The sequence below is a fragment of the Vicugna pacos genome, chromosome 7 (assembly GCF_048564905.1).
Source record: "Vicugna pacos chromosome 7, VicPac4, whole genome shotgun sequence".
In the NCBI taxonomy this organism is placed as follows: Eukaryota; Metazoa; Chordata; class Mammalia; order Artiodactyla; family Camelidae; genus Vicugna; species Vicugna pacos.
Window position 1 is genome coordinate 66721505 of NC_132993.1, and position 27137 is coordinate 66748641.

The following is a 27137-nucleotide window of genomic DNA, read 5'->3' on the forward strand; positions in this document are numbered from 1 at the left end:
AATATCCAACATTGTCAATAACAGTGAGATAGCAGGAGACTTATGTACCTAAAAGGGTATCTATCTATACTTAGTATATGTAGGCTCAGAAATCTAAAAGTAAGTATTTCACTTACTGAATATATCTTGAAACTACAAAGTACTACATATATTGGAAAGTTTTTCAGTTTCTAATTGTTTAACAAGCTAGTCCCATCACTGGAATGAGACATGGGACATTAACTACTAAACTATGTGAAATAACCACACCTAGTTTGACACAGAAGAATACAGCAAAGCAGATTATTTCTAAACTTTTAACTATGCTAACATTCACTCCCAATCTGATGTTAATCTTATTAAAGAAACATTAGATATTATTATAAAGTTTTTCATTCACTAAAATCGTAGTAACAAACCAAGAGGCTAATATTAAATTAGAACCCATTAATTCTTCAGAAATAATCCAAACAAAACTTGTCTTATACTGTCTCTGTTCAACCTTATAGTAACTAGGTTATTGGGCTGTAAGCCAAACCACACACGTGTATATAGTTATTTTTAATGTGCTGAAAACCAAACAGAAGTGAAACTACATAATCTCTGAATCTGAAATGAATTTGACAAGACCCATTTTTTAAAAAGGATGTACTGTATTGTTTCAGAGGGTTTAGAATAAAAAATTTCTGTCCAAATCCCCACTGAAATCCGAGGGCAAATTACAAAATCTCCAAGCAGGGCTCAAAGCTGTTTGGAGCACATAGAGACTCGCTCCTCTGACGCTCCCTACTACAAAAGGTTCACAGCGCACCTCCCTAAGATGTCTTTAGTTCCTGATGTTACATATCAACTTATAACTATTTTACTTCTTAACTGAGGAAGGGTCACTGTGATGCTTCCTTCCCATAAGAAAACTAATGGTACAATATCTCTACTGTCTACTTAAAAGTATTTTATTAAATGAAGAAATGAAGCAAAAGGACATGCTACTAAAAAGAAAGGACAATCATCCAGAGATAAATTTACAAGTAAAATAGATTTAAGCTGCAGGCTATTGATGAGAGAAAATAATTCTGATTACTTTGGGCAGAAATACCTCATAAGACAATTAAAGAGGTTCATATAGAGGAAAACAGGCTGATAATTATTTATACTCTTAACCCTTAATGTTAAAATATTTCTAGTCTATAGGCACCAGAAGGAACTACCATAACTGCGACTGTTGTAATTAAAATCTATTTGAAATGACTAGCTTTCATTCACATTAGAGGAGAGAACACATGCAACCTTTCTAAATCAGTCACTACAGATTAACTGCTGGGTAAAATTTATCTTAGAAGTTTTATATCCCAATATCTTTTTATCTTACACAACTGGTAAGATAAAATTTATTTAATAATTAAAAATTTAAAATGTAATAAATTTAATTTATTTATAGTTATTTAATGGCTCAAATGAGATCATTCCAATTAGATAAAGAATGCACATGCATCATCCGTTTCAACAGATGTGAACCACTCTAAAATTTTATCTTGGTTTATAATCTGGAGACTCATATATATGGGAAATGGAAACCTGAATGCATAATAAGTCTTACCTCCATTTTGTGGTTGTTACTTTATCAGACAAAATACATTCTCATCATTTTACCACCTAAAATATGTGTACAGGATAATCTTCTTGTAGCCAGTATACTATACCTGGATCTGTGTCACAGTTCCCTCAGTAATCTCGTCATCCGCCACCTCTGTGGTTGCGGTCATGGTCACCTCAAAGCTCTGATCATTTTCTGAAACTTCAAGAAAAAGAAAAGTTAAACTGCAGAAGAATAATGGCAAGTTCTAATTATTAAAAAAATGTCCCAGGAACAAATAATGTCATCAACTAATTTCAAAAACATTCCTTGCCAATACATCCATTTATATGTGTGTATATGTATACATACATAGATCTGCTTAACAAATATTGATTGTGCACCGAAGAGATACTGGGTATTGCACTGGGCAACGAGAAGACAACAGTAAGCCAAAAAAACAGAAATTCTGCCTTCATGGCACTTACAGTCCAGGGCAGCAGACACAAAATAAACATGATACTATGTTGGGTAAGTAATGAGAAGGGGAAAAAAGCATGAAGGGAAACACGCTGGGAGTAGGGGAGAGTTTGATATTTTAGATAGGAGGCCAGGAAAAGTAACGAAGACTTGGAACAAAATGAGGAAGCAAGCTAGTCATGCAGGTATTTTGAAGAAAAGCACTTCAGACACATGGAAAGCCAAGTGCAAAGGCTGTGAGATGAGGCACGCCTAGAATGTTCACAAGAGTATCAAGGAGGATGGTTTGGCCAGAACAGACCAAATAAAATATTGTGTGGGGACTTGTAGGCCACTGTAAAGACTCTGGCTTTAACTCTAAGACAGGGGTGACCACTGGAAGATTCAGAGTAGAGAAGTGATATAAACTTATTTTTATTTTAACAGGATCATTCTGCTGCTATGGGGAAAACAGCCTGAAGAGCAGCAAGGGCTGGAGTGAGATCAGTGAAGAAGCTAATTCAATGATCTAGGTAAGAGAGGTCAGTGGTACGGACTAGCGGAGTGGAGGAAAGTGAGGGCGACGAGAAGTAGTTCAAATTGTGGATATACTTTGATGGCAGAGATCAACAGGATTTGCGGACAGACCAAATACGAAAGAAACTAAAAAGTCAAGGATGGCACTAACGTTTTTTTCTTAGTTACTAGAAGAATGTACCTGCCATTAGTGAGATGAGGAAGACTACAGAAAAAGCAACTTAAATAATTCAGGAAGTTTCAGGAGCTCAGTTTTAAACATACTAGTTTGAGATACCCACTAAACACCTAGAGTTGAGGAAAAGTCTGACTGGAACAAATCTGGGAGTCATCACCACAGACAGAATTTAAAACCATGAATTCTAGGCAGTAAAAACAGAAAACAGAACCAATCTAAGAACTGAGTCCAGGGGTACTCCACATTTAGAGGTTCAGGAGATGTGGACAAGTCAGCATAAGAGACTAAGAAGGAATGCAGAGAGAGGTAGAAGAAAACTAGAGAAATCTGTTTCCGGGAAGCCAAATGACCGAATGTTTTGGGGAGAAGGGAGTGATAAAAATTGTTGAAAATAGTGGGCAGATCAAGTTAAGACAATGATTAAAAAATCACCATCGGCTTTAACAACAAGGTTTCTGGAGGTATCAGGAGAACAGTTTGGTGTAGTGATAGATGCGAGAGACTGCCTAGAGTGGGTTTAAGGAACAAAGGAAGAAGAAATGGAGGCAAATATAGGCAATTCTTTCCAGGTACTTTGCTCTAAAGGGAAGGAGAGAAGTAGGATGGAGCCCCATGGGGAATAACAGGACTTTTTGTTTTAAAGAAGATACTATGTATGTTTGTAACGCTGAAGGGGATGATCTGATAGAGAATGAAAAATTGATGATTCACAAGAGAAAGGGAAGAACTGCTGCAACAACGTCCTTGAGTAGACAGAAGGGATGGGATCCAATATATCGAAGGGCTGGCCTTAGCTCAGAGAAAAGACAGAATATACAGGCACAGATAAATGTGGGCGGGTGTCTGCGGTAGTAGAAACTTACAGAATTATTTTCTGGCCACTTAAATTTTCCCAGTAAAGGAGGAAGCAAGGTTATCAGCTGAGAGTAAAAAAGGTGGAGGAAGTATTAGAGAGTTCAGGATGTATGAAACAGTCATCTCAGAGTAGGAGGAAGAACAGTAGATAAATATGGTGTGACTGGCAGGTGACATAAAGAGCCCACTTCAAGTTAATGATCATAAATTTAAAGTGAGACCAGTCAGCTTGCTTGTGCTATTTTTCTCCAATTCCTTTCAGTTAGCTGTATAGTATAGACATAAATAGGCCGACAGACTGAACAAGGGTTGTAATTTCATTAAAGAACTATGAAGTGAGGGAAGGAATAAAGGATTTGAGGGTAAATGCAAGATAGTGATTATAATGATTAACCATGAAAACTAAAAGTGGGTAAGAAGGAAACAATAATGAGTGGAGAAGGAACAATTTAAAAGGGCAAGGTCAATGGGTCCCAGGTGGGTAAAGGATTGCAAAAGTATTACAGGAATTAAGCTGAAGATAAAGACTAGTGGCAGGAAAACAAAGTCTGAAGTAGATTACAAATGGACTACAGTTAATATGTAATAGCAAGAGTGGTAATGGAAGTGACAAATGAGGCACTGTGAAGAACAAAAGGAACCAGAGGCTTAGTAACTGCAATAATCATTTAAATGAATAATCACGAAGAATTATAACTATGAATAGGTAAAGGAATAAATGTAGTTGTAGATAATTGCAAAAAGAACTGGTAAGCGATCTACACTGATTAACCTGAGAGTTAAGTAAGTTTTATAAAGCCTGTAAAGAAAACTTGAATATTAAAATTAAAGTTAAATCTTTGAAATTAATATTCACCTCCATGGAGTCCAGCATAAATAATGACTTGCCCATTTAATCAGTTCCAGATGACAGGTGATGGGTATAGGACTTCATGCTTTTATGTGACTTTTTAAAATATAGAAACTTTCCTAAATTGATTTTATTAACACTTAAAAAAAACCCAAAACAAATCCAGGGAACATGTAAATATTTCAAGTCCACTTTTCATACTTTCAGTCTTAATGTAAATTAGCCTCCAGCACATTCTCATTATGTGGTGATGCTATGACTCAAGCAGCTCATGTCCTTTTATGTCAGCACATCCATATTATCTTACCCAGTTAAGGGAGTCAGTCTAACACCATAAAATAGAACAAAATATCAAGTGTAGTTCAAACCTATGTTCATGTTCAAGGCACTCTACTCTAACCAAATGAACTGACCAGTCATAATTTATATCAAAATGATCACTCAAAAATTTTGGCATAATTAAATATTTTTATTTTATTTTATATCCTGGGGATGTAATGTTCAGCCTGGTAACTATAGTTAATAATACTGTAGTGTACTTTGAAAATTAAGAGAGTAGATCTTAAAAGTTCTTATCACATAAAAAAAAGTGTGTAACTACGTGTAGTGAAGGATGTTTAGACCTACTGTGCTGATCATATTCCATAATATATACATATAATAAATCATTATGTTGTACACCTGAAACTAATGTAATGTTACATGTCAACTATATCTGAATTAAAAAAAAAACTGTAGCTTAGAAAATGTCCATATATGATTGCATCTATACAGATAGGCCAATCAAGTTTTAAAACTGAATCATAATAGAACATAGTCAAGTTAGGAATGAGTTTTAAAAATTTTATGAATCATCATTAGAAGGAAAGATCATTTAAGTAGAAATACATTATGTTTGTATATGCTACAATTGCAAGCAGTATTAGCAATATTAACACAATTTTTCAATAAAATGTCATAGTAAACTTATATAAAACGACTTACTTTCTGCTCAGTTTAATAAGCAATTAAATCCAAATACAGAATACATATCTACTTACGAAGACATGATTTTCCACAATGAAAACCTATCTTAGTTTTCTCCCACTGGATGATGATGTGATCTTGCCTGATGCTGAGTGCAAAAATAAAAGTTCTTGGATATGACAAGACTCTCCTTTGTGCAGAGAGTGCCACCAACAGCCTTGTGTCCCAACTCTAGTGCTATGGACTGAGGTATCTACTCCTGCTTTGTAGGGCCACCACAGCTCAACAAGAGTCAGATTGTATTTCTGATTTGTTTAGCAAAGAATAGAACATTACAGTTGGTGTGTTATAGTCTTTCACCAACAGCATTCCACCCAGAATACTGTACCTCCTTAGAATCCTATCTACTCTAAATGATCGCGGAATATAAACACATTAAGAACTTTCTCAGAATAAACTAATCAGGCTCCTATCTAACTTCCATTTAGCCATATGTCAAATGAAGAGACAGTACAGCATTGGGCTAAGAGTATAAACTACAAGAACCAGAATGCCTGCGTATGACCTAAAACAAGTTATTAATTATACCTTTCTGTGCCTTAGTTTCCTGAGTTATAGCACAGGGATAACAAAAGCTACTCTAGAGCATGCTTTCTCAATGAAGGCAAGTATGCTTCTTGGGAGAGGGGGTAAAAAAAATCTTAATTCTCTTTATTAAGAAAGCAAGGACATACATACATTAAAAAAAAAACAGTATATTTGTGGTATTAAAATTTTGTGGAGGAGAGCAAGATCATGAAAAAATGTCAAAAAAGGCTCTGGGGGACAATTAAGAAAAAAAGGTTGAGAAAGTTAAACTGGACAATATACATAAAAGCATTTAGAGCCATGCCTGGCATATAAATAAGCACTCATTAAGTGTTGGTTAAAAAGAGGGTTTGGGGATTTTTTTTTGACCAAATGAAGAGAAAAAAATGGGTCTCAGTCTACCTTCAAATGCCAGATTAATCTCTCACAATCTAAATTTTTATTTCAAAAGGAAACTCTGTTCTTAACACACAGTGACTTACGTGGAAGTGCAACAACTGATATACAAGGAGTAGAATCATCAATACTCTGATCATCCTCAGAAGACAGACAAAGCCTTTTATGTGGAGGTTCAGTACTATCTTCTGAGTCTATTTCATCAGCTTCTAATGAAACAAAACAAAAACCAAAATCTCAGAGTCTTCAAACAAACAAGTAGAAAACAAAATCTTCAACAAGTAGTAACTATGAAACTATCTTCTTACTGATTTGCTAAGTTAACTAAACCCAGCTGTGCAAGTGGGACTCAAAATGACACTGCTTTCTCTCCACCTACTGCAGTACCTCAACTCCTACTCTTATGATAAGGAACTATGAACAAGGTGCCACTTTTAAAAAATCACACTTTTGTGCTGTCGACTACTTGGCTTTCCAAATAAAAGACAAGGTTTGGTCATTTAATTCACTCACAAATACTTACTGAATGTCTACCATTAGTTAAGTGTGGGACACAGAACAATGAGAGATACCCTGACTGTCAAGGCGCTCACAGTATAGTGGAGGGGATGACTAAACTAACAATTTCAAAATGATTTAATAGGAACTATGAAGGCGGAATGAAGAGACTGTTATATAAGCAGAGAGGCATTTAATTTAGACTGGAGGTGCAGAGAGGTTTCCTGGAAAAGGTGTCTTGAACTTCAAAAAGAAACAAAGCCCAGGGAAAATGGTTATTATTGATAGTAAGAGTAATATGTGCAGTGATACTGAGGTATGAAAAGCTTGAAGTATGTTTAGAAAATAAACATAGCTGTGGACTGCTGGATAGATACACGAAATGTGGCAGGAAATGAGGCTGGAAGGAAAGCTGAGTAAGATGATGGGAGGCCTATGTGCCAAATTAAAGAACCTAAAGTATATTCTAGAAGCCATGGGAAGCTTAACCAAAAACATACCTTCTAATACTACTAAGTATCATGACCAATGTCACCAGCAGTTTGAAAGATAAATTGGAGGTGGGAGACTGCTTAAAAGGCTACCCAGGTGAGAAATGAGAATGTGAACTCAGAAAGGAGGACTTAAGACAGACAGGAAGGGATGGATTAAAAAAACATAATACTATCAACAAGTCTTCACAACAGAATGAATGGGGGAGATGAGAAAAGGATTTATTTCTACTCACATTTATAATCTGGGATACTAAGTAATGGAATTGATTGACAAAAGAAAAAAGAGAACTAGATCTGGGAATTTTGTTAAAGAATTCAACTTGGGATATGTGAAATTTAAGGTGCCTAAAAGAAACAGAGAATTTAGAATAAAGAAAAAAGTCTGAATCATTTTTGTAGCTAGGTAGTAGTTAAACCACAAGTTTGAATGAAATAACCCAGGGATTAAGCATTGAGTGAAAACAGAAGACAGAACCTAGGCTGAACAAAGATGAACTTAAAAGCAAAATAAATAATAAACATAAGGAATAGGTAGAGAAATAACAAAATCATAAGCCTCAAGGCTGTTCAATCTTAATTCATTACAAATGGTCATATTAAATCCTATTCAAACAGTCATGTAAAATTCTCTAATAGGTTCGATCCAAAAAAAAAAAGTTCTATGCTCGCTGGCAGGATTACTTCCCCATTTTCTAATGTACTATATATACTGCTGGCACCAAGTGGTATCAAAGAGGAAGTATATTATAGTTAATCCATCATCATCTTCAGAAGTGCAACAGATTCTACTTATAAAATAGTTATGAGATTCATAAAGGTTAAAATTTATGGTAAATTTAAAAACATACAAAAGTATATTTTAAAAATAGAAAGATAAAAATACAAATTAATTTTATTCAAGAGATAACCTCCCTTTCCACTGTCCTAGCCTAAACTGTCTGAGTAATGAGGATCATAGGTGACATGAAATCCAGAAACCCAGAGAGTCACAATTGTATGTAAGCAAGTTTTCCTACCATTCTGAGGGCAGTGAAGAATGAGGTTCCCGTCTGTGTCCCGAGTCAAAGTCACAGAGTTCACAGTTTCTACTGTTACTGTGTCAGAATCCTCTTCAACTGTGCTCATACTCAAATCTGTGTAAGAACAGATTTCACATCAGAATTTTAAAAATCATTTCCAAACGTGAACATAAAGTATCCCCCAATCATCCCCCTAAAAGACCCCAACAATCTGTACCTGCCTACAGTACTTGTTATGTGAAACTGCAATGATGGTTCAGGTTTTAAAACTTGTTTTTCAAATGTTTACACCCACTATTTAGAATTTGCTGTAATAATCAGCCTGCTATGATTAATTAAAAACCTACAGTATTTACTTTTTTAAACGTTGTTTTTATCAAATCTGTTCCAAGTTGCCTGTCAATATTAGTAAAAACTCTCACCACTTTTCAGTTTATTGGTAGCTTTGTGATATAGTCAAATATGCATTTAACTTCTGATTCTTTAGCAGAAGATGTATCAAAACTTTTATCTTAATCTAAGAATTACTTCTCCAAAACACTTTTTACAAGTATTTAAGTTCTACTATGTGAAAAATATGAACATTAAAAAATTTTTCTTGCTGTTTCTTTCATTATATTGAACAAGTACATACATCCATCATTAACCAGGCTTTTAGGCCTTCTTTTGAAATAGAGAACTGATTTTGCTTAAAGTGTCTTTTATGATATTTTATACATATATTACTTTCCTTTTGTTCAGACAGACAGGATGATCAGTGTCTTAGAATACAGGATCTCATGGTTGACAGGGGGAAATGCACTGAATTGTAATCAACGGCCTGGTGAAGTCTTTGGGCTTACCTGATAATGTTCATTGCCTCAATACTAAATTTTGGTCTTGTCCACATACTTTTTACCAACTAAATAATACAGAGAACATAAGCCTTGATGTGTATTAAATTAATCACTCAATATTAATTTGGTTCCTATATATAAGGTATTAGTCTGTTCATATATTTGCCATTTGCACAAATGCATTTTCCTTTGGCAGAAAAGCTTAAAACTAGTAACATTCACTCGGTGAAGATCTAGTGATGCACAAATGCATTTTCCTTTGGCAGAAAAGCTTAAAACTAGTAACATTCACTCGGTGAAGATCTAGTGATTCATTCAAGTTTTACTACACAAATTACTGTTTTAAAAGGACATTATTCATTTTACAATGGTTAAGATGCCATTCCCAAATTTAAGATAAATGGAGATCAGAATCTAGTAATGACTAAAATTTGCAAGTCATGAGGTGAGAGTTCCTTGGAACAAGGGAATGCTTACCTAGAAAACAGATGGATCAGCTACAGCCCTTCCCACAAAATCGAGTTGCCTTCCCTCAGCCACCAGCATCACTTTCATGTTATCCAGATTGTTTCTCCCCCATGTTCCTACCTCTGCAACACTCTGAAAAAGTAACAGCATTATACAATAAGGCTTACTGAGAACAAACTGTGTGCTGATCACAATCTAGTCTCAGGCCTCTGTGACATCTCAACTAGAAGACGAAGGACAAAACCAGAATTCTTCTTTAAGGACAACTTTTGGAAATCAGTCTCTAAAACTGTTCTCCAATAAAGGGCAGAAATGATGAGATCCTATACCTACTAAGTTAGTTTACAGGCAGTTTCTGAACCCAAGCTGTCCCTCATCAGGCAATCAGACTTTCTCAGAAAAATAAGTTGAAAGACACTAGCAGTTCTGTGGACTGCAGAGTGGGTATGTGTGACATGACCTAAGATGTGCACTAACTAGTAGTACCATAAATATTACCAGTAACTATATATTTTTGCTTTATAATAATTAATACTTCTCTTTACATGTAGTACCATGTTTCATCCTAAAGCATTAAAAATTATATAGTATCTGTTAACAACCATGCCTAGGGATCTGTGGGAAAAAGAAACTAAACAATCAAGCCAGAAAAGGTAAATAACAAGCAAACTTTTGAATGTAATGAGAAACTCAAAAAACCTGAAATGATTGATTTTTAAAGGTTTCTTTCAATAGGCTTCTAATTTTCATCCCAAAGGATCAACCAAAAATTAAAAAGCACAGTAGGATTTGAGTCCAAGAGGATATTTTGGAAAAACCAATGAATAAAATTCTCATTTTTGCAGTATTCTGATTAGAACTCCTCTCCAGGATGGGTATCTTTGAGAGCTGCTATATATAAATAAGTCTGCAGTGGAACAGGTACAGATCCTGCTTGAGAAACATCGAGTTATTAGATTTCATGTTGTTCTCATTTCTGAATCCATTAAAAATGTTTTCAAAATCTGGTCTGTAAAGTAATACCTACTGCTTAAGATGGAGAAATGAAATGTTAAAAAAAGAAGAAAAGTTAAAACCCTCCATAAACTTACCAAAATCATAGTTCACTCTCTGATGTGTGCGTGTGTGTGTGAGAGAGAGATTACACTGTGGAAGCAATTTTATATTCTGCTTTTTAGGGTCCATTCATATTGAAACACGTGAAGGAGACCAAGCTAGGTATTTAACTGAGGTTTTCTGTATCGTTTAAAATTTACACTACATAAAAACATAACATTATTCAGTAACTAGCCTATCACTGGACATTAACATTGTTCCCAATTTTTCATTTCTGTAACACACTGAAGCAAACATTTATACACTCTATTTCCTTAAACAGTATTAGAAAATTATTAGATCAAAGAATACGACAAAATAAACTCAAATCATACTGCAGTCTATCTTCCAGAAAGGATGTACATATTTATATTTCAACCATTGAGGTGTAAGCACCATTGAGGTGTAAGCTCTAATCATAGTAACCGTGTCAGTATTTTTATTTAAAAAGAAACAACAAAGCAAAAACAAAACAAAACAGTGCAACTGCTCATTTGATAGGTACAAAATGGTTACTGGTTTAGCATTTTAATGTCATCTCAGGACCCAAGTTAATCTAGAACATTGGGAAAAAGAAAAAATAAAGGTCGATTTGAGAAGATATGATGAGATAATAGCACAAGAAAAAAGGAGACTGAAATAGCCAGATCAGAGTATTTCATTCTTGACAACCTGTACTGGTTAGAGGTATCCTATGCAGTATATTAGCTTTAAATCAGGAAACTAGGTCCACTTTTAAGTTTGGTAATTCACGTTAGAGATGAGTAAATGGTTCTATGCTGCTCTGCTAATTAACAAGCATCATTTATCTGTTCAATCAGCAAATATATATCATGTGCCCACTATGTGCCAGGCACTCCCTAGGCACTGGTATATAGTGACTACTTTTTCTTTTAAGCCCAAGAGGTAAGATTCATTTTCCTGGGGTTCTTCCCCTCTTGCTGTTAGAGCTACATGGTCTGCATCTATTAGTATTTAATCTCACCTGGAGATTGACATCATTCAAAATTCAAAAGGTAAAGGTGGTTAAACAGTGAAGTCTACTTTCCACTCTATCTAGTTCTCCTGTCACCCAGTCTACCTCCCTGGAGGTAGACAATGTAGTCAATTTCTCATGCCTCCTTCCAGTCATTGTATGCATATGAAAGCCAATATATCCCCCCATGACACCGACACTTTTTACAGAAATAGTTATACTACAAACACAGAGCCTATCTTAATGGCTACTTTACACTGCCTCAGCAGTAAGATGAAGAGACACTATTTCAAGTATGTGACTGCAAGACAACCAACAGGTCAACAGCAAAATCCCTAAGGTAGGACCTGTTTGGTCTGTTGGGAGGGGAGTTAAAAAGGTAGCCACTATGGCAGAGGCTGCAAGCCTTTGGGGGCTGAAATTAAGGCTGGAGAAAAAGATGGTACATCTCACAAGGCCTTACAAATCCTAGGACTTTTAAATTGGGAAATAAAACTTACATTTTTAAAAGATCACTCAGACTGCAATACGGAGAATGGATAAGGAAGTCATGAAGAAAAGCAGTTGTCCAAGTGATCACTGTCATTTGGAATAAGTGGCAGAAATTAAAGGATACGGCACAGAGGATTTATTCTGGAGGCAGTGTTGACAGGATTTGCTGAAAGGAGATTATAAAAGATGAGGAGCTGTTTCAAGATGATTCCTAGGCTTATGGCTTGAATAGCTGATTGAGTTTTGGTGCACTAAAAATATTTTCACTGTTAGTATTAACAAATTGAGATATAAGGCACCCAAATGAAGATGTCAAGTTGCCAGCTGAAAGCTGGAATTCAACAGGCAAGGATTAGACATATAAATCTGAGTTAGTGGCATGCAAATTGTTTTTAAAGAGAAGATCACCTAGAGAAGTGAGAAAAGACAGCCTAGTTCTGGAGAAGTCAAGCAATGCACAAAGAAGGAAAGGAGGCCGAGAAGGTCCACCCAGGGATAAGGGAGGAAAACTAAGAGATATTAAGAGACACAGGTCTTTTTCAAGGAGCATGGAGTAGTTCGTTAAATACCGATGAGAGGATAAGACAACGGGAGAAGCAACTACTTGATCTGGCAATACGTTCAACATTGATGACCTACTGGAATTTAGAGAACTGGAAGTATGGAAGGTAATGCAAAACAGGTCTTTTATGAGGTTTAGCTTTCAAGGTAAGCAGAGAGGATACTAGCAGTAGGGTCAAGACAGCTGTCATTTGGAGTGCATCTGTATTTTATCATTACAGAGTAACTGAGAAATGTTGGTCAAATCAACTTATGATAGTAAGGAACAGAGCATTTTAGTGTCTCATATTCTAATTCATTATATATGAAACTATCCTTAACTTCTAAACCCGTTCCCTATTTGGTTTATGAGGGAAATGTATCAAGATCTCCAATTCTAACATCTAATTTTTCTCTTTAGGGCAAATAAATACACACCATCAGCCCATGGGTCATACCATATGCATTATTATTATTATTTTACTAGAAATGAGAACATAAAAGGAGAAACTTTTTAACAGCCATTTTAATTGGTGAAATGGCATTTTGGCATGTTTCCATCATTTGGTGACTATCTTCAACAATATACTAATTAAATCAAGAAAATACCTGAAATGTGGTACAAGACTCTTATAAGAGTACCTATATATACTCATATTTAAGTGAGAAATATATTTGTTTACATTTATAGCTCCTAATAAACAAGATACTACTCTGTGTGGAACCAAAAGACCCGTAACTCTTGGATCTGTTATTTAACACAGAATTTAAAGAAATGAGTCCTTCATTCCACTCCATTCCAGTATTGATGAAAAATTTTTACTGAATGGATTACCTTAAGACTGGTATTTCCATCAGTTTACGTAATTGTCCTGATTTATTGGGCAACTGAGTATCGTAATATTCTAAAAACTAGATCAAATCAAGAAAAGTGGCATTTCTTCCTAGTTTTGAGACTAGTTCTATAGATAAATTTGTATTGGTTCCCAAACACAGTACAAGTGGGAAGGTTGGATTTCATTAGTAGAGATGTAACATTTACTTCCCTTGATGCTTGGAGCTGTACTTCTACACTGAAAGATGGGATGAGACTACAGGGTGTGAAAAACATTCAGTATAAGATACTTTTATAAGGGGAAATTAAGCAAGCTATAGAACATATAGCACCAGCATTTTACTGGATGAGTCAAAGATTGAGAAACACTACCTGAGGCAAAGTTTCTGGCAGAATTCAACTAGTAAGGCAGTAAGGACACATGTAGTTTTCAGATGTCTTTTTTTCCCCTGGCCCAACATTAGAAAATTAATCATATTCCTCTTTTCGTGTGTGTGTGAGGATCTTCCAAATCCTTTACCCATGTATCAATATACCTATTTTTTAAATCGTTTTTACAATACAGTAAACATACTGTCACACCTTTTATAACTTTTTCACACTTACTTTATGAGGAGCATTTTTCAGTATTACTAGTTATTTTTGCATCGCATTTTAAGTGGGTACATAGTATTTAAACTTATCTAACCATTAATCTATTACTGAACATTTTTATTTTAAGATCTTGATCTTGTTATTATAAACTCCACACTGGCCACCACCATACCTTTGGTGGTGCATAACTAACACCTTAGGAAACGCTTATAGGGGAATTTGCTTAGAAATGTATAACAAAGAATTCAAAAGATATGTTTTAAAATATTTTTTATTTTGAAGGAATGAAAATTCTTCGCTAAATAGAAAGTCTTAGTGAAAAAGAACAGGTAACAAATTCCTACATCCTGAACTTAAGTATGTAGAGGGATGTCAGAAAATAGACAAAGCCACAGAATAACATCTTGAATATTGATTTTATTAAAGATAGGAATGGAGACAACTTAACACTTGAGGTTTAATGCTTTGGAATATGATCCCAGGCCCCCACGGATTTGCTCTTCTGTATACTTTGTGGAAAAGTTTGAGAAGCGAGTTATAAATGAAGATAAAGCATACTGAATTAAGGTACCTAACTAATGTTCACTATGGCTTGGTTTTAAGACAGTATGACCATATATCACAAAATGTCAATAAAGATATTAACGGAGTTTATTACAACAGGCTTTAATTGTTTAAGATGTTGATTTCTATTACCAATGACATTCCTAGAGTTAAAAAAAAATACTCACAAGTATGATTCATTTCAAGGTGCAGCATTTCATACCTGGCTTGGCAATAAAATCATATTGCTTATTTTTAAAATGTTGGTTTTCACCTAGTGAAAATGATTTAAGATTTAAGAGCTATATAATGTGCATTTGGCTACATTTTAAGATTTTGTTCTTTTAAAACTGAGTCCTTTATGCAAAGCGTCATCAGAAGTTCTTTAAAGGGAATAAATTATCACTATAGTCCTCTGGTTTACACTGAAGCCAATTTTTAAACAGATACTAAAATACACATACACAGTAAAAAAGGCTAATGAGCATTTCTTTTGCTGCATAACACCTCAATGAAGATGCTCCATAAAGATCAGCTTTGACAACCAGGTATTTAGAAGAATGGACTGACAACCCAACAGTGCATACAGCTAAAATGACAGCTAAAAAAATAGGATAAGGTTAACACACACACACAGACACACAAAATGATTAAATTGCTCATAAAGGGCTCTCTAGTATGCTTTTTCATGACAACCTCTTTCTGTTATTCAGTCATGGAATGGGATCTTTCCACAAACTTGAAAAAGATGACACAATAAACAGGTTCCTTCTTTTATCTGCCATTTACCTTTATGGAATCAAAACAAAAACAAAACCTATTTGTGATTTCTGCTGCAAGAATCCTCTCACAAAAGGAAATAAAATTGAAGGGGAGAAATGGTATGAATGCAAACAAATGCTACATACATCTGATAACTACATTTTATATTTAAGGCCCTTGGTCATTTCATACCATTTGAGGATAGACAAGGCTTTGGAGGTGAATTTGCAAAACATTTTGAAGTATATCAATTCCTAAGGAATCCTTTTGTATGAGAAAAAAAATGTTAAAAATGAAGAGAAAACTACCAAAAAAGAGAGCTCCATTTTGAGAAGGCAGGTTACATTTCAGAGTTAAATAGACAGCCTTTACCTATGATATTAAAAAAGTAGAACTCTTCCTAATCTTTATTGCTGTTTTAAGTTTCACAGTCTTTACAACAAAACACTCTTCCCAACCCCCTCGATATTTTAACATCTATGTGACGGGCTGTAAATTCCTCGGGATACTTGTTTCACATTATTTTATTCATCCTCACAAGTGTTAACTTAAGCCAGTATACTTAAAGGAGCATGAAAAAAGCAAAAATGTTTAAAATAAAATAATGAGATGTTATCTTCAGGACATACAAGTTTATTACAACATTAATAAAAATTAAGTCTGTAGATGCTAAGGAGATAAAACGAGCAGAAAGATAAACATTATGCAGGAAAGGTAAGGACTAGTTTTGTTGTTTTCATTTCAATATTAATTAGTAATATCTAACCTTACAAATGCACTTATCTCTCCTGCTGCCTTGGGGCTGAAATGAGATAAGTTTTCTCCATCTTAAAAAAAGCCTGTAAAAATAGAGAACTTAAAAAGGGGGGGGGGGACTAAAGAGGACGCTCACCTTTTAAAAAAATATAATTCTCACCAGTAACCATTCCCCAGCCACGCTCTGTTCTCAAAGCTCAAATCCTAACCCAAACACTTTTGTGACTGCTTCCCCTCAAAATATTTCTAAAACCTCAACACCCAGAGTAAAATGATCATGTAGCATGTATTTATTCATATAACTGCTCAAAGTATGGACATAAAGTTCTATATAAGTATGCAATGCCCAGTACTTACTGATTTTGATGAAGACAGGGCAATAGCATTTTGGCTCCACCATCTAGCTCAACTGCAATCAATTAAAGAGATTCACGCAGAATATGCAGGTTCTAGATCAGTCCAAAAAAGCATATTTGGGGGTGAGCCTATCAACTAAAATAGTAAAAAAAAAAAAAAAAAAAAAAAAAAAAAATTAGCTTGTTTGCTGGCACATAAGAGTACTTAGCATACGGGAGTTAAAATAATGTTATCACAAAACATAAAATGTACTTTTCTTCGTAACTAACACGTAATGTTATTTTCAGAAACGATCAAGCTAGTTTTTGTCCCTTGTGTATGAAGGGGAAAAACTCACCAAATTTTACTCAAACAGCCTGAGACTTTTTGTAACGTCAAGAAATATAATTTTAATTTTCTTCCTAAACCTTACCTAAATCTCTAAGTTTTAACCTAATAAATGAAATCTTACCACCAACACACCATCATAGCAAAAAGCTAAGTTTCTTTCTGGTGTATTATCACCGCAGTTTTTAAACGTTTAAGTGGTGGTAAATTACTCAAATTACTAAAATAAATTGACAAAGCGCAGTAGTACTCAAAAGGCTGAAATACAAATTTAAAATCAGTTCCAAGAAAAACACCTGAAGCAATGGAAAAACACGAAAATCCTTAACTGAAAACAGTTTTTCTGTTTGTAAAACTTCCAACACAATGGAAAAGTATTTTACTTGAACTGGAGCTTAAAAGCTGTAAACGGTTTGTCTTTCACAAATTCAAAATAGAGCTAAAATCTTAAGAGATAAAATACTTCCAAATGGTTATTATTCTAAGCTTTAAATACTAAATATTAGAAAGTAATCCTACAGAATATGCATTTTTGTCAAATGTCCCAACAAACAGCCTCACCTACTGTCATGAAGGTACACGACGATGAATGGAGAAAAGGAACCATACTGAATTTGAATTTCCAAATTCAGTCAGGAAAGTGAGTCCTGCCTTACATAATTGGTAGATTTATCACGTATTCTTATCTACACGGAATTATTTTTATTCTGAAAACACATGCTGTATCATTCGACTGCATAAAACGGCACTTGACCACCTCTATTTTCAAATTTATGCCGCAGATTACCTGAAAAAATTCTCAGTCTATTTTAAAAGATAAAGAAGATGGGAAAAAAAAAACTTCCTCCGAATTCAGCAAAATAGGACAATTCCTATTTTGCAGACGCATTTTCCTGTTCTTTGCCAGTCTAGGACTCTTTCCCCCGCACTCCAGCCCGTCTTTCCCTTTTAAAAAAAAGACTCCTGACAGAGATGGTTCGGCCAGCAGCCCCGATCCCCTCCGCCTCGGCCATCAACAGCCGAGCGAGAATGAACACTACAGATGGGAGAAAAGCCTAAGACGCAAACAAGGTAAAAGGAAAAAACGGGGGTGGGGTGGGGCGAGACCCGCCCAAACTCTCAATCCCACCTGAGCCCACTTCCTTCATGGGACCACATAATACAGCAGAAAAGATAACAAATAAAAAAAAAGGAACCCCACGCGAAAGCAAGGAATGCTTCCTTACTCTCCGCGTCCCCGGCATCTTCCCGGCCCACCCCACCCCCAGGGGTCCCGGCGCCATTTAGCTCCTCCGAAGCCGCCGCCATTTTCCGCCCCCGCCGGATTGCTGTCTGTGCCTCGGCGGCCGCTCACTACCCTGCTCTGCAGGCTACGCCACCGCCGGAGGCCCGGCCCCGAGAGGGAGGCCCTGGCCTGAGCGTGCGGGGACGGCGGCTTCAGCGTCACGAAGGCCCAGCTCCGACCCCGCCCGCAGTGCCCGAGCGCCGGCAGCTGGCGCCGGCCAGCGGGAGCAGGCGGGCAGCAAGGGGGCCGGACAGGCTCCACTGGGCGGAGCGGCCCTGGCGGCGGTAGGGACCTGAAGGTTCCATCGCACTTACTTCCTGTTTTGGGTCCGGGCACTTTGGAAGAACCAGGATGGAGGCTCCAAAAAATACCAGGATGGAGGAAGCAGCCACGGGCAAGAGTGGCTGCAGCTGGAGTGAGCGAGCGCGACGAGCCACCGGAAACGGAGCTACGGCCGCGCCCCGCCTCCAGCCCCCGCACGCTTCCCTGCCCGGCCTCCTCTCTCTTGGGGCGGCCCTGCGCGCCGACTGCTGGCGTCACTTCCGGCCAAGTCGGAGCGCGAAAAAAGGTCTCGGGAACTGGTGCTTCAGACTCTGTCGAACTGTTTGAAGTCGGCTGTTTTTTCCCTCTCCTCCTGCTAGAAAATCTGGGTACTGACTGTCCCGTTACTGACGCCACGAGGAGGACCTCCTTTCTTTGGCGCAACTGTGGTCCTTCTGGCTCGGGGATAGTTGGGCCCCGCAAGCCGAATTTCATAGTTACCCAGGGTTCGGAGGGGAGGGAGCCGCCGCGTGGAATGGCTTGAAAGCCGCGTCTAAGAGGCTGGGAATTGTGTGTCAGGCTTTTCTCACTTTGTCTGCCTGTCCGTAGGCGCGTACAGGTGTTACCTGTTGGGCGTGTAATGCAGTTCTTGGTGAAATGTGTCCTGTAGGGCGCAGCACGCCTTTTAAGGCGCTGCTTTTCTACACTGGCTGCTCTCCCTGAGGAGCTTTCAGAGAAAACCAATACTCGGCCCCGCCCCCAGAGAGTCTGGAAGCCTCCAGGGACTCCGGTAGAGATTTTTGTTTTCAAAGAGTTTCAGAGCCTTGAAAGTCGGAAGAGTTAGTGGTTGGAACCCTGTTACAACTCTTTATGAGTCTGACCTCATTTTACTTGTTTAAAAAATTGATTTATCGCACTCTGCTTTCACTACTGTGATAACGACTTTAAAAATTAGACGACTAATGTTTTTGCTTACAATGACTGTGTAGAGTCACACTACGGTTGTCACAATGGGAATGTAGTCAGCATCAATTGTAAAGGTCTAAAGAAGGCTATCGAGAGTGTGAATATGTATGTCTTGCATTGGTCTTAACTAATCAATCTAATAATGGTTAGTGATTTCCTCTATTTTGGCTTTTTAAAAATTGTTTCATGCAACCTTGGTTTCTTTTGAATACCAAATTTAGTTTGAAAGAATTAGTGGAAGTGACACTAATTTGGCCAAGGAAGGGGAAAAAAGCAAACTACACATTGAAATGGGTTTAGATAGATAAATATTTGTTTTACTTTTAAGCCAAATGTACATAGTTTTCACCAATAGTCCACATTACCTATTCTTGGGGGATAACTTTCTCAATCATAAATGTTGCATTTAACAAAAAAGTGTAAAATGAGATGCTGCTACGCATCAGTTAGAATGGCTAAAATCCAAAACACTGATGACACCAAATGCTGATGAGGCTGTAGAACAATAGCAACTCTCTTTCATTGATAGAATGCAGAATGGTACAGCTACTTTGGAAGACACTTTGGTGATTCCTAACATAACTAAGCATATTCTTATCGTATGATCCAGCATTTGCTCCTTGATATTTATCCTAAATAGCTGAAACCTTATGTCCACCTAATTATAACAACTTCATTGCAATTGCCAATTTGTTTCTTCAATAGGAAAGTCGATAAATTGCAGCACATCCAGACAATGGAATATTATCCATTGCTAAAAAGAAATGAGCTATCAAGCCAGACAAAAACATGAAGGAACCTTAAATGCATACCACTGAGTGAAAAAAGTCAATCTGAAGAAGGTATGTAATGAATGATTCCAACTATCTGACATTCTGGAAAGAGAAAAACTATGGAGATAGTGAAAATATCAGTAGTTGCCAGTTTAAGGCCAGAGGAAAAGACGCAAGTAGAGCACAGAGGATTTTTTAAGGCAGCAAAACGTTTCTGTAGAATGCTGTAATGGTAGGCACATGCATTATTCTTTTATCAAAGCCCGTAGAATGTTCAACACCAATAGTGAACCCTAATGTAAACTGTGGACTTTGGTTGTTTATGATGTGTCTATGCTGCTTCATCATTTGCAATAAATGTACCACTCCAGTGGGGGATGGTGGTGGTGGAAGAGGCCATACATGTGTAGGACAGGGGGTATATGGGAAGTGTCTGTACCTTTCCCCTCAGTTTTGATGTAAATTTTAAACTGCCCCCCTTCACTGCCCCCAGGAAAGTCTATGTGAACAAGAAAGTATAAAAGAGACAAATAAGCCTTTGGATTTGGACAAGGTTGGTCAGCTTTTGTGTGTGTGTGTGTGTGTGTGTGTGTGTGTGAGTGCTTATGTGTCATTTAGGTGCTTTACATACATTAAGCTCATTTAATGTTCACAAGTGCCAAAGCTTCAATATAGTTATTACAAATGATTCCCATTTTAGACAAGAACCCAAAAAGTGAAGGAATGTGTCCAAGGACACATAGCAAATAAGTGGTAGATTCAGAATTGAAACCTCATCTCCAAAGCCTATGTGCCAAACTACCCTTCTGCAACTCAAAAAATACACTTTGGCAACAGTCTTTATATTATGAGAACAAATCATTACTACTAGTTTCCAGAGTTTTTACTGAACTGGAAGAAGGACCTGTCTGACCAATTTTCAAAAATAAATGCCAGAAGTAGCATTTTATTATTACCAGTTTGTGGTAATCTCTGCATCACATTGTGGTTATGGCATATATCAATCAACTTTTAAAACTGTACATAAATAATATGTAACCAGCACTCTGAGGCAGGATAGTGTTGTGGTATAGATATTGCACTCAGACCCAAGTGTGAATCTTAGTTTTATTGCTTAGTGGTGTGTATGTTACTTCATGTCTCTAAGATTCATTTGCCTTTGAAAAGCAGGGATACTAAAATCTATCTCAGAATAACTTAGGCAACATGCTTTACACAGCTCTGTCGTATGTAATAGGCACTTAAAAGTGGAAAGTAATACACTCCTGAACCAGAAAAGCAATTAAAGTTACTCAAAGTGCCATTCTAATGAGAGTAATTACATATGTAAAATTGTTAACATTACTATTTATGAGGAATTGGTTCCTAATTAGCCATATTTTCACAAAGCAGAACCATATGGGATTATTCTTCACTAAGGCATAAAAGATTGATGTCTAAATTATAGTTACTGCCCATTCTCTAATGCAAAATCTTAGGTCAGCCTGTATTCTGCTGTTAATTTCCTAAAAAGTGAAGTGCATCCTCATAATTAATTCTTCCCTCTGGGTAAGTTTCTTTCATAACTACCTTTTCTCAAGGTCAGTTCGTATTTCCTTGGGGAAGACATGAGTACTTTAATATTAGTTTAATAAGTAATTTTAAAGGCAAATCTCTTATAGTAATACCTCTGTGTCTTTAACTTGCATAGTCAGTATAACACTATCTATAACATAATTTGAATCCTAGAGTAACTTTCTGCAATTATAATTCTAGCTGTTTTCCACCTCACTACTTAGTCAATATGTACCTAGGGAATGCATGAGTTTTTTTTTAATATTATCCTAGGATTTACCTAATTAGGAATGAAATATTTTGTTGCAAAATCACAAGAAACAGTTCTTTCAAAAGTGGAAGGTATTATAAAAATATTTATAACATAGTTATGATATTTACCACATTTGCTAGTTATGATTAGTTCTGTTAGACTGCAGATTTCTTATAATGCTTTTATGTACCTCATCAGCAACAGAATATTGATTAAGTGGCCTTCCTTTTATGAAAGGTTGATATGTTAATATAAAAGTGTTTCAAACACTGAGAGGCAGATTCTGTTGTTTCATGACTGTCTCATACCCTGGATATCATGATTCAGAAAAAAGAGATGTTTGCAAGGACTTTGTTCAAAGTAAATGAAAAATACAATTCCTGAGTAGTCCATTTTCTTTCTACACCATCTCTAAGTCTTGTTAACATAGCCAATGAGTATACATTGGGAGGCCTTCCAGAATTTCTAGAGAGCTGATGGGGATTCCTATGCTAATAGAGGAATGAGCACACTGTCCCTAGTTAGGACCACACATCAGGCTCTTCCAAGTCCTCTTGCATCTCAGGTTCGTCTTCTAGGCTTTTCTCTGGGACTTATGGCACTCCCTCTCATAACCCCTTCCCTGCCCTCCATTTGTGTCAGTGTCTCATCTCCACACTTCTTTTAAGCTCTCAACCTGGTCACCACTTTTCCATGCCCTCTTCATTTTGTTTCGCAATAGATCTTTACTGAGACCTATCAATGGGACATTAGCCAAAGTTGGTTCCTCTCCCAGTTAGGAGAATGGAGAACTGAGACTTCAGATACTCCTAGCATGTGTAGATAAACCTTTTCATTATGTGCTTGAAATTCATGTGGGCAAAACAAAACAGTTAAGTTACTTTACTAAAATTGGAAGAATGTTTGAACTGAGATTCAAATACCTCTTCCTTTATAATCTGGTGTAGAAGGGAGAGGGACAATGTATTGGCAAACCAATCAGTAATAGCTAATTTGGTAAATTCTAGAAAGGATACAAGCTGAGTGCTCTGAGAATTTAACATGGGAAGTTCAGAGCAGGGCTTTCTGAGATGACATTTGAGCAGGGACTGGAAAGGTGAGAAGAAATCACCAGAGTAGGGGACAGGAGGTGGGAAGGCCTTTGTCTAGCTAGCGTTGAAAAGAGTGTATTTGTAGAAAGCAGCCGGCCTATAATGTCTACAAAATGGTAAGAATGCAGTGCTAGTAAGTAGTAGGCTCAGTCTGTCACAGATGTTAATTGGGTTTCACCCCATTCCTCTAAGCCTGGGGCTTGGCACATGCCCAGAGATGGCTGGACCATCTGCCACTTCGGCCTTGTCTTAATATGTTCAATTTGCCAGCACCTGATACAGTACCCTATCTTAGCAGACACTTAAATGTTTGCTGAGTTCAAAGATGATTAAGTGTCTTAAGCAAGGAGGTTAGAAACCTAGCCATTTCTATTCTTTGAACAGAGAGCTCAGTCTTTTTTCAGATAGTGTCACTACTCAGACAAGTCTGGAATAAAACAAAAAAATGATACCTTTTATCAATACTCTAGTAGAAGGAGGTTATTTTAACATGTTTGGTGTTAGTCTTTGGGTGAACTTTATGACCCAAATCTTGCCTAGCTAGATGCAGTAGTTTAATAATAGAAGTGTTGCATTTTAACCAGCAGATGTCCCTGTTTTTCAGCAAGATATATATTTATTTTCCTCTCCAGACTAGTAGCTTCAAAGTAGATGGGATTTCTGCGGCTTGAATTTGTTACTGATACGCTGTGGTAGACAAATGACAAACCTCAACGCTAATAAAACCAAAGAGATTATGCTTTGAAATTCAAATATGAAAGGCCCTCTAGCATTTAACGGCTTGTCATTGATTAATCGCCTTCTCTCTTTCTCTACGTCTACTTCTCTTGTAAAGAATATGCAGTGACAGAGGAAGAAACAAGGAACCTGGGTAACCTTTATAGCTTTCAGGACTTTGCCCATCTGTGATACACCCATTCCTTCGTGTCATTCAAGAGACCTTCATGAGCACGTCCTTTGCGCTGAACGTGATCCTAGGCATAGAGAATATAGTAGAGATCAAAAGAGAGGTCTCTGCCTTCAAGGAACGTATATTCTAGTGGAGGAGCTTACATTGTAGTCTTTAATTTTTTTTTTCAATGTCTCTTTGTACAAAACTCTTGATTAAAGTACCAATTTACTAAATTATCACATCTGCCATGGAACCTACTCATGATTAACAACTTAATCAGGAATTAAGATAAAATGTAAATCAAATCACTTGATGCCATCATATTCATCTAACTGCAAATATTAGGAAAGATGGACCAATCTTCATCTGTCTTGCTGAGTCAAAGTGCTTTGAAAAATATCTGGCAAACAGTAGGTGCTCAAAATGTCAGACAGTATTATTTGTCTTTACCCATGATAAGAACAAAGAATGAAAAGCAGGAAACAAGAATTGTTGCTATTTGACTGTTGAGTAGGATTTGTTAGGGCAGCAATTCTATTTAGATCCCAAGCGGCTTGGGATATAAAAAATTCTTTAATGTTAAGATTTATATTGAAATAATAATAGCTAACAGGTGGTCTATTTCTGGATATCTTTTATTTTAAATTGTGTTTCAAAAATGGCAATCTATTGCTGAAAGTTATGGAAAGGGAAAGTTCCATTGTTTTAAGTGTTTTGTTTCTCTGAAACTCTTTAGAAATTCGCCTGTTTTCATGTTTCTGGGCAAAATGTTTTAAGCACTAGAGAAAGTGATATGGCCTCTTATATGAAGATTCACTGGCTACCCTTACTATATATGCAACAGATACATAGATACAATAGACATACCACAAGCTGAAGGTTTTTCTTGACCTGAAATTATTAGAGTTAAAATCTAAACTCAACAGAAAACAGTTTTTCAAGTAAGCTTTTCCTCCCCCCAAATTACCTGAATTCTCAACCTAGTCTTATCATACCTACCTAATTTAACAATATATACATTCTATTAAACATAACCATAGCAAATTAAATTCCAGCACATAATACCTTCATTATAACAACTGCACCTTAAGTGGGCAGACCTGGTGAAGACATGTGATATATAGTTTTTAATGTAGTGAAATTGGGAATAATAGGATTAGGAAAGCAGAGTTTCCATGGGCCATCTGTTCAGATTTGAGAATATTATTATATATAATCATATTATATAATTATAGCCATTGCAGCAGTATTATATTTATATGAGCAAACCTCGAGTAAGAAATATATGTGGCTCCAGCAGTCAGAGTATCACTAATGTCTTTTCTTATGTCTCTTCATGTTTCTTACCAGAAGTTGACATTTATGCTGAATTTTGGTCTGTGTTGGTTCAACCTGGTAGAGGAAGACGTAAGGCTGTTACAGCCATTGTCTAGAGGTGAAACTCCTTTCTCTGTTTCCATTGCAATGGGATGAGCTCATTTGTGTTGAACAGAAGCCGATTTTCACATGATACTGTGGTCTTTTCTTTCTTTGCCTTTGCCGAATAGCCATCTGCTATGGAATGTTCTCTACTAAGAACACTCTTGATCTTGAGCCTGTAATAAATTTTCACAAGAGTTTCCTCTGCAAAGGAACCCATGCTGCTTTACCATTGTAGACCAACTGCAGGAAAAATATATGATACAACAATGTCTCATATAATGCTATAAATAACTATGTTATTTGAAAAGGTCATGGTAACTAGAGTATAAGCAGTCTGTCTCTTGCAGTAGGTAAAAATGAAAATAAATCTGAAGCCTCCTGCTTGTAGGCCTTTCCTCCCTCTTGCTTCCCTGCAACTACACTTTTATAAAGTAATATTTTGCATGAAGGATTTAGAAATTAAATTTCCATAAGATGAGTGGCTTATAAATGATGGTAGGATGCAATAAGTGATCAGGGTTTTCCTACCATTTCCATATTTACTTGGTAGTAAAATCTGATTTCATTAGATACTTAATTTTGATTAAATTTAAAATAGGAATAAAAATGATTTATTTCACTTCTTTTTTATTGTTGTTTAAACAAGTGAAAGGTGAAATTCAATCCCAATGAAATTTTTAAAAGTCACAGATTAAACACTATAGGTTTGCAATGAATGTACCTGTCATTTCCTCGGTAACAAGCCTTCAGAGAGCTCCTCAGACTCTAATAGCTCTTCATTTTACCTCTCTCTCAACAAGTGACCTTTACAGAGACTTTTAAGCCTGCCACCCCTGCCTCTGCTTATGTGCTCATCTGAGCTCATCCTAAACTCCTTCCCTCCAATCCTAGAGATATTTTGCTCCTTATTCAAGGCTAATCCCTTCTTTTGAGCTTTTGATCTTATCTCCCTCCCAGAACTATACTTATTCCTTCTTCTGTGTTTTCAATGATTATAGTCTGGTTTCTGCTTCCCATGTGCCTCTGAAGATCATTAATGACCTTCCACACTGTTAAATCCAATGAAAATATTCTATTATCATTTGACTTTATTTTCAGCAGCACTTGCTCCTGAAATGACTATGTCTTTCCTCTTTGAATACTCTTTTCTTTATGGATTTTGAGATACAGTACTGTGGAATTTCTTTTACTTCTCTGAGTTCCTATTAGCTGGCCTGGCTTTTAAATTTCAGAGTTCTTGATGGTGACCTCATAGGCCTACATCTTTTCCTCACTCTGTCCTCTTCTAAGTGATATCATCCACTTCAAGAGCTTCAGTTGCTCTCCATACAGTGATGACTTCTAACTTTATAACTGCTAATCTGTTATTCACATGCCCTCTTGGATGTGGTACTTGACTTAAATGTGGAAGGCTTACAGTGTGGAAACTTGTATTTTGTAAAGATGGCTGCAACAGTATTTCCCATCCAATGTGCTCTTCGTACAATACAGTTTGACACTCCTCTCATGAAGAGGTGGAGATATATGACTCCTCCTGTTAAAACTGGACAGGTCTTGTGGCTATTTTAACTAATAAAGTATTCAGGAAGTGGTGCTTTGTGACTTCTGAAGATAGATCATAAAAGGCCTATCAGCCACCAGGTGAGCAGCCATCATGTAAGCAGTCC

The 27137-nt window shown here is 36.6% G+C and overlaps 2 protein-coding genes across 6 annotated transcripts in view; one reads left to right on the plus strand and one right to left on the minus strand.

Moving 5' to 3' along the window:
* Positions 1-18714, minus strand: part of DMTF1 (cyclin D binding myb like transcription factor 1) — a 39987-nt gene extending 21273 nt beyond the window's left edge. The window contains exons 1-6 of one of the 4 annotated variants that reach the window (XM_072965103.1): positions 18573-18714; positions 16647-16781; positions 9706-9828; positions 8390-8506; positions 6468-6590; positions 1680-1774 (exon numbers count right to left, since the gene is read on the minus strand). In XM_072965103.1, the coding sequence (XP_072821204.1) occupies positions 1680-1774; positions 6468-6590; positions 8390-8498 (327 nt within the window). In that variant the 5' untranslated portion in view covers positions 8499-8506; positions 9706-9828; positions 16647-16781; positions 18573-18714. The remainder of the gene's footprint in view (positions 1-1679; positions 1775-6467; positions 6591-8389; positions 8507-9705; positions 9829-16646; positions 16782-18572) is intronic. The other 3 variants (XM_015245738.3, XM_015245740.3, XM_006211868.4) reach the window with 3 other exon arrangements.
* Positions 18715-18762: 48 nt separating this feature from the next.
* The window catches only part of ELAPOR2 (endosome-lysosome associated apoptosis and autophagy regulator family member 2), a 660265-nt gene continuing 651890 nt past the window's right edge, over positions 18763-27137 (plus strand). For both annotated transcript variants that reach the window (XM_072965097.1, XM_072965100.1), the window contains exons 1-2: positions 18763-18908; positions 20191-20327. The gene's annotated coding sequence lies outside the window, so the exon portion shown is untranslated. The remainder of the gene's footprint in view (positions 18909-20190; positions 20328-27137) is intronic.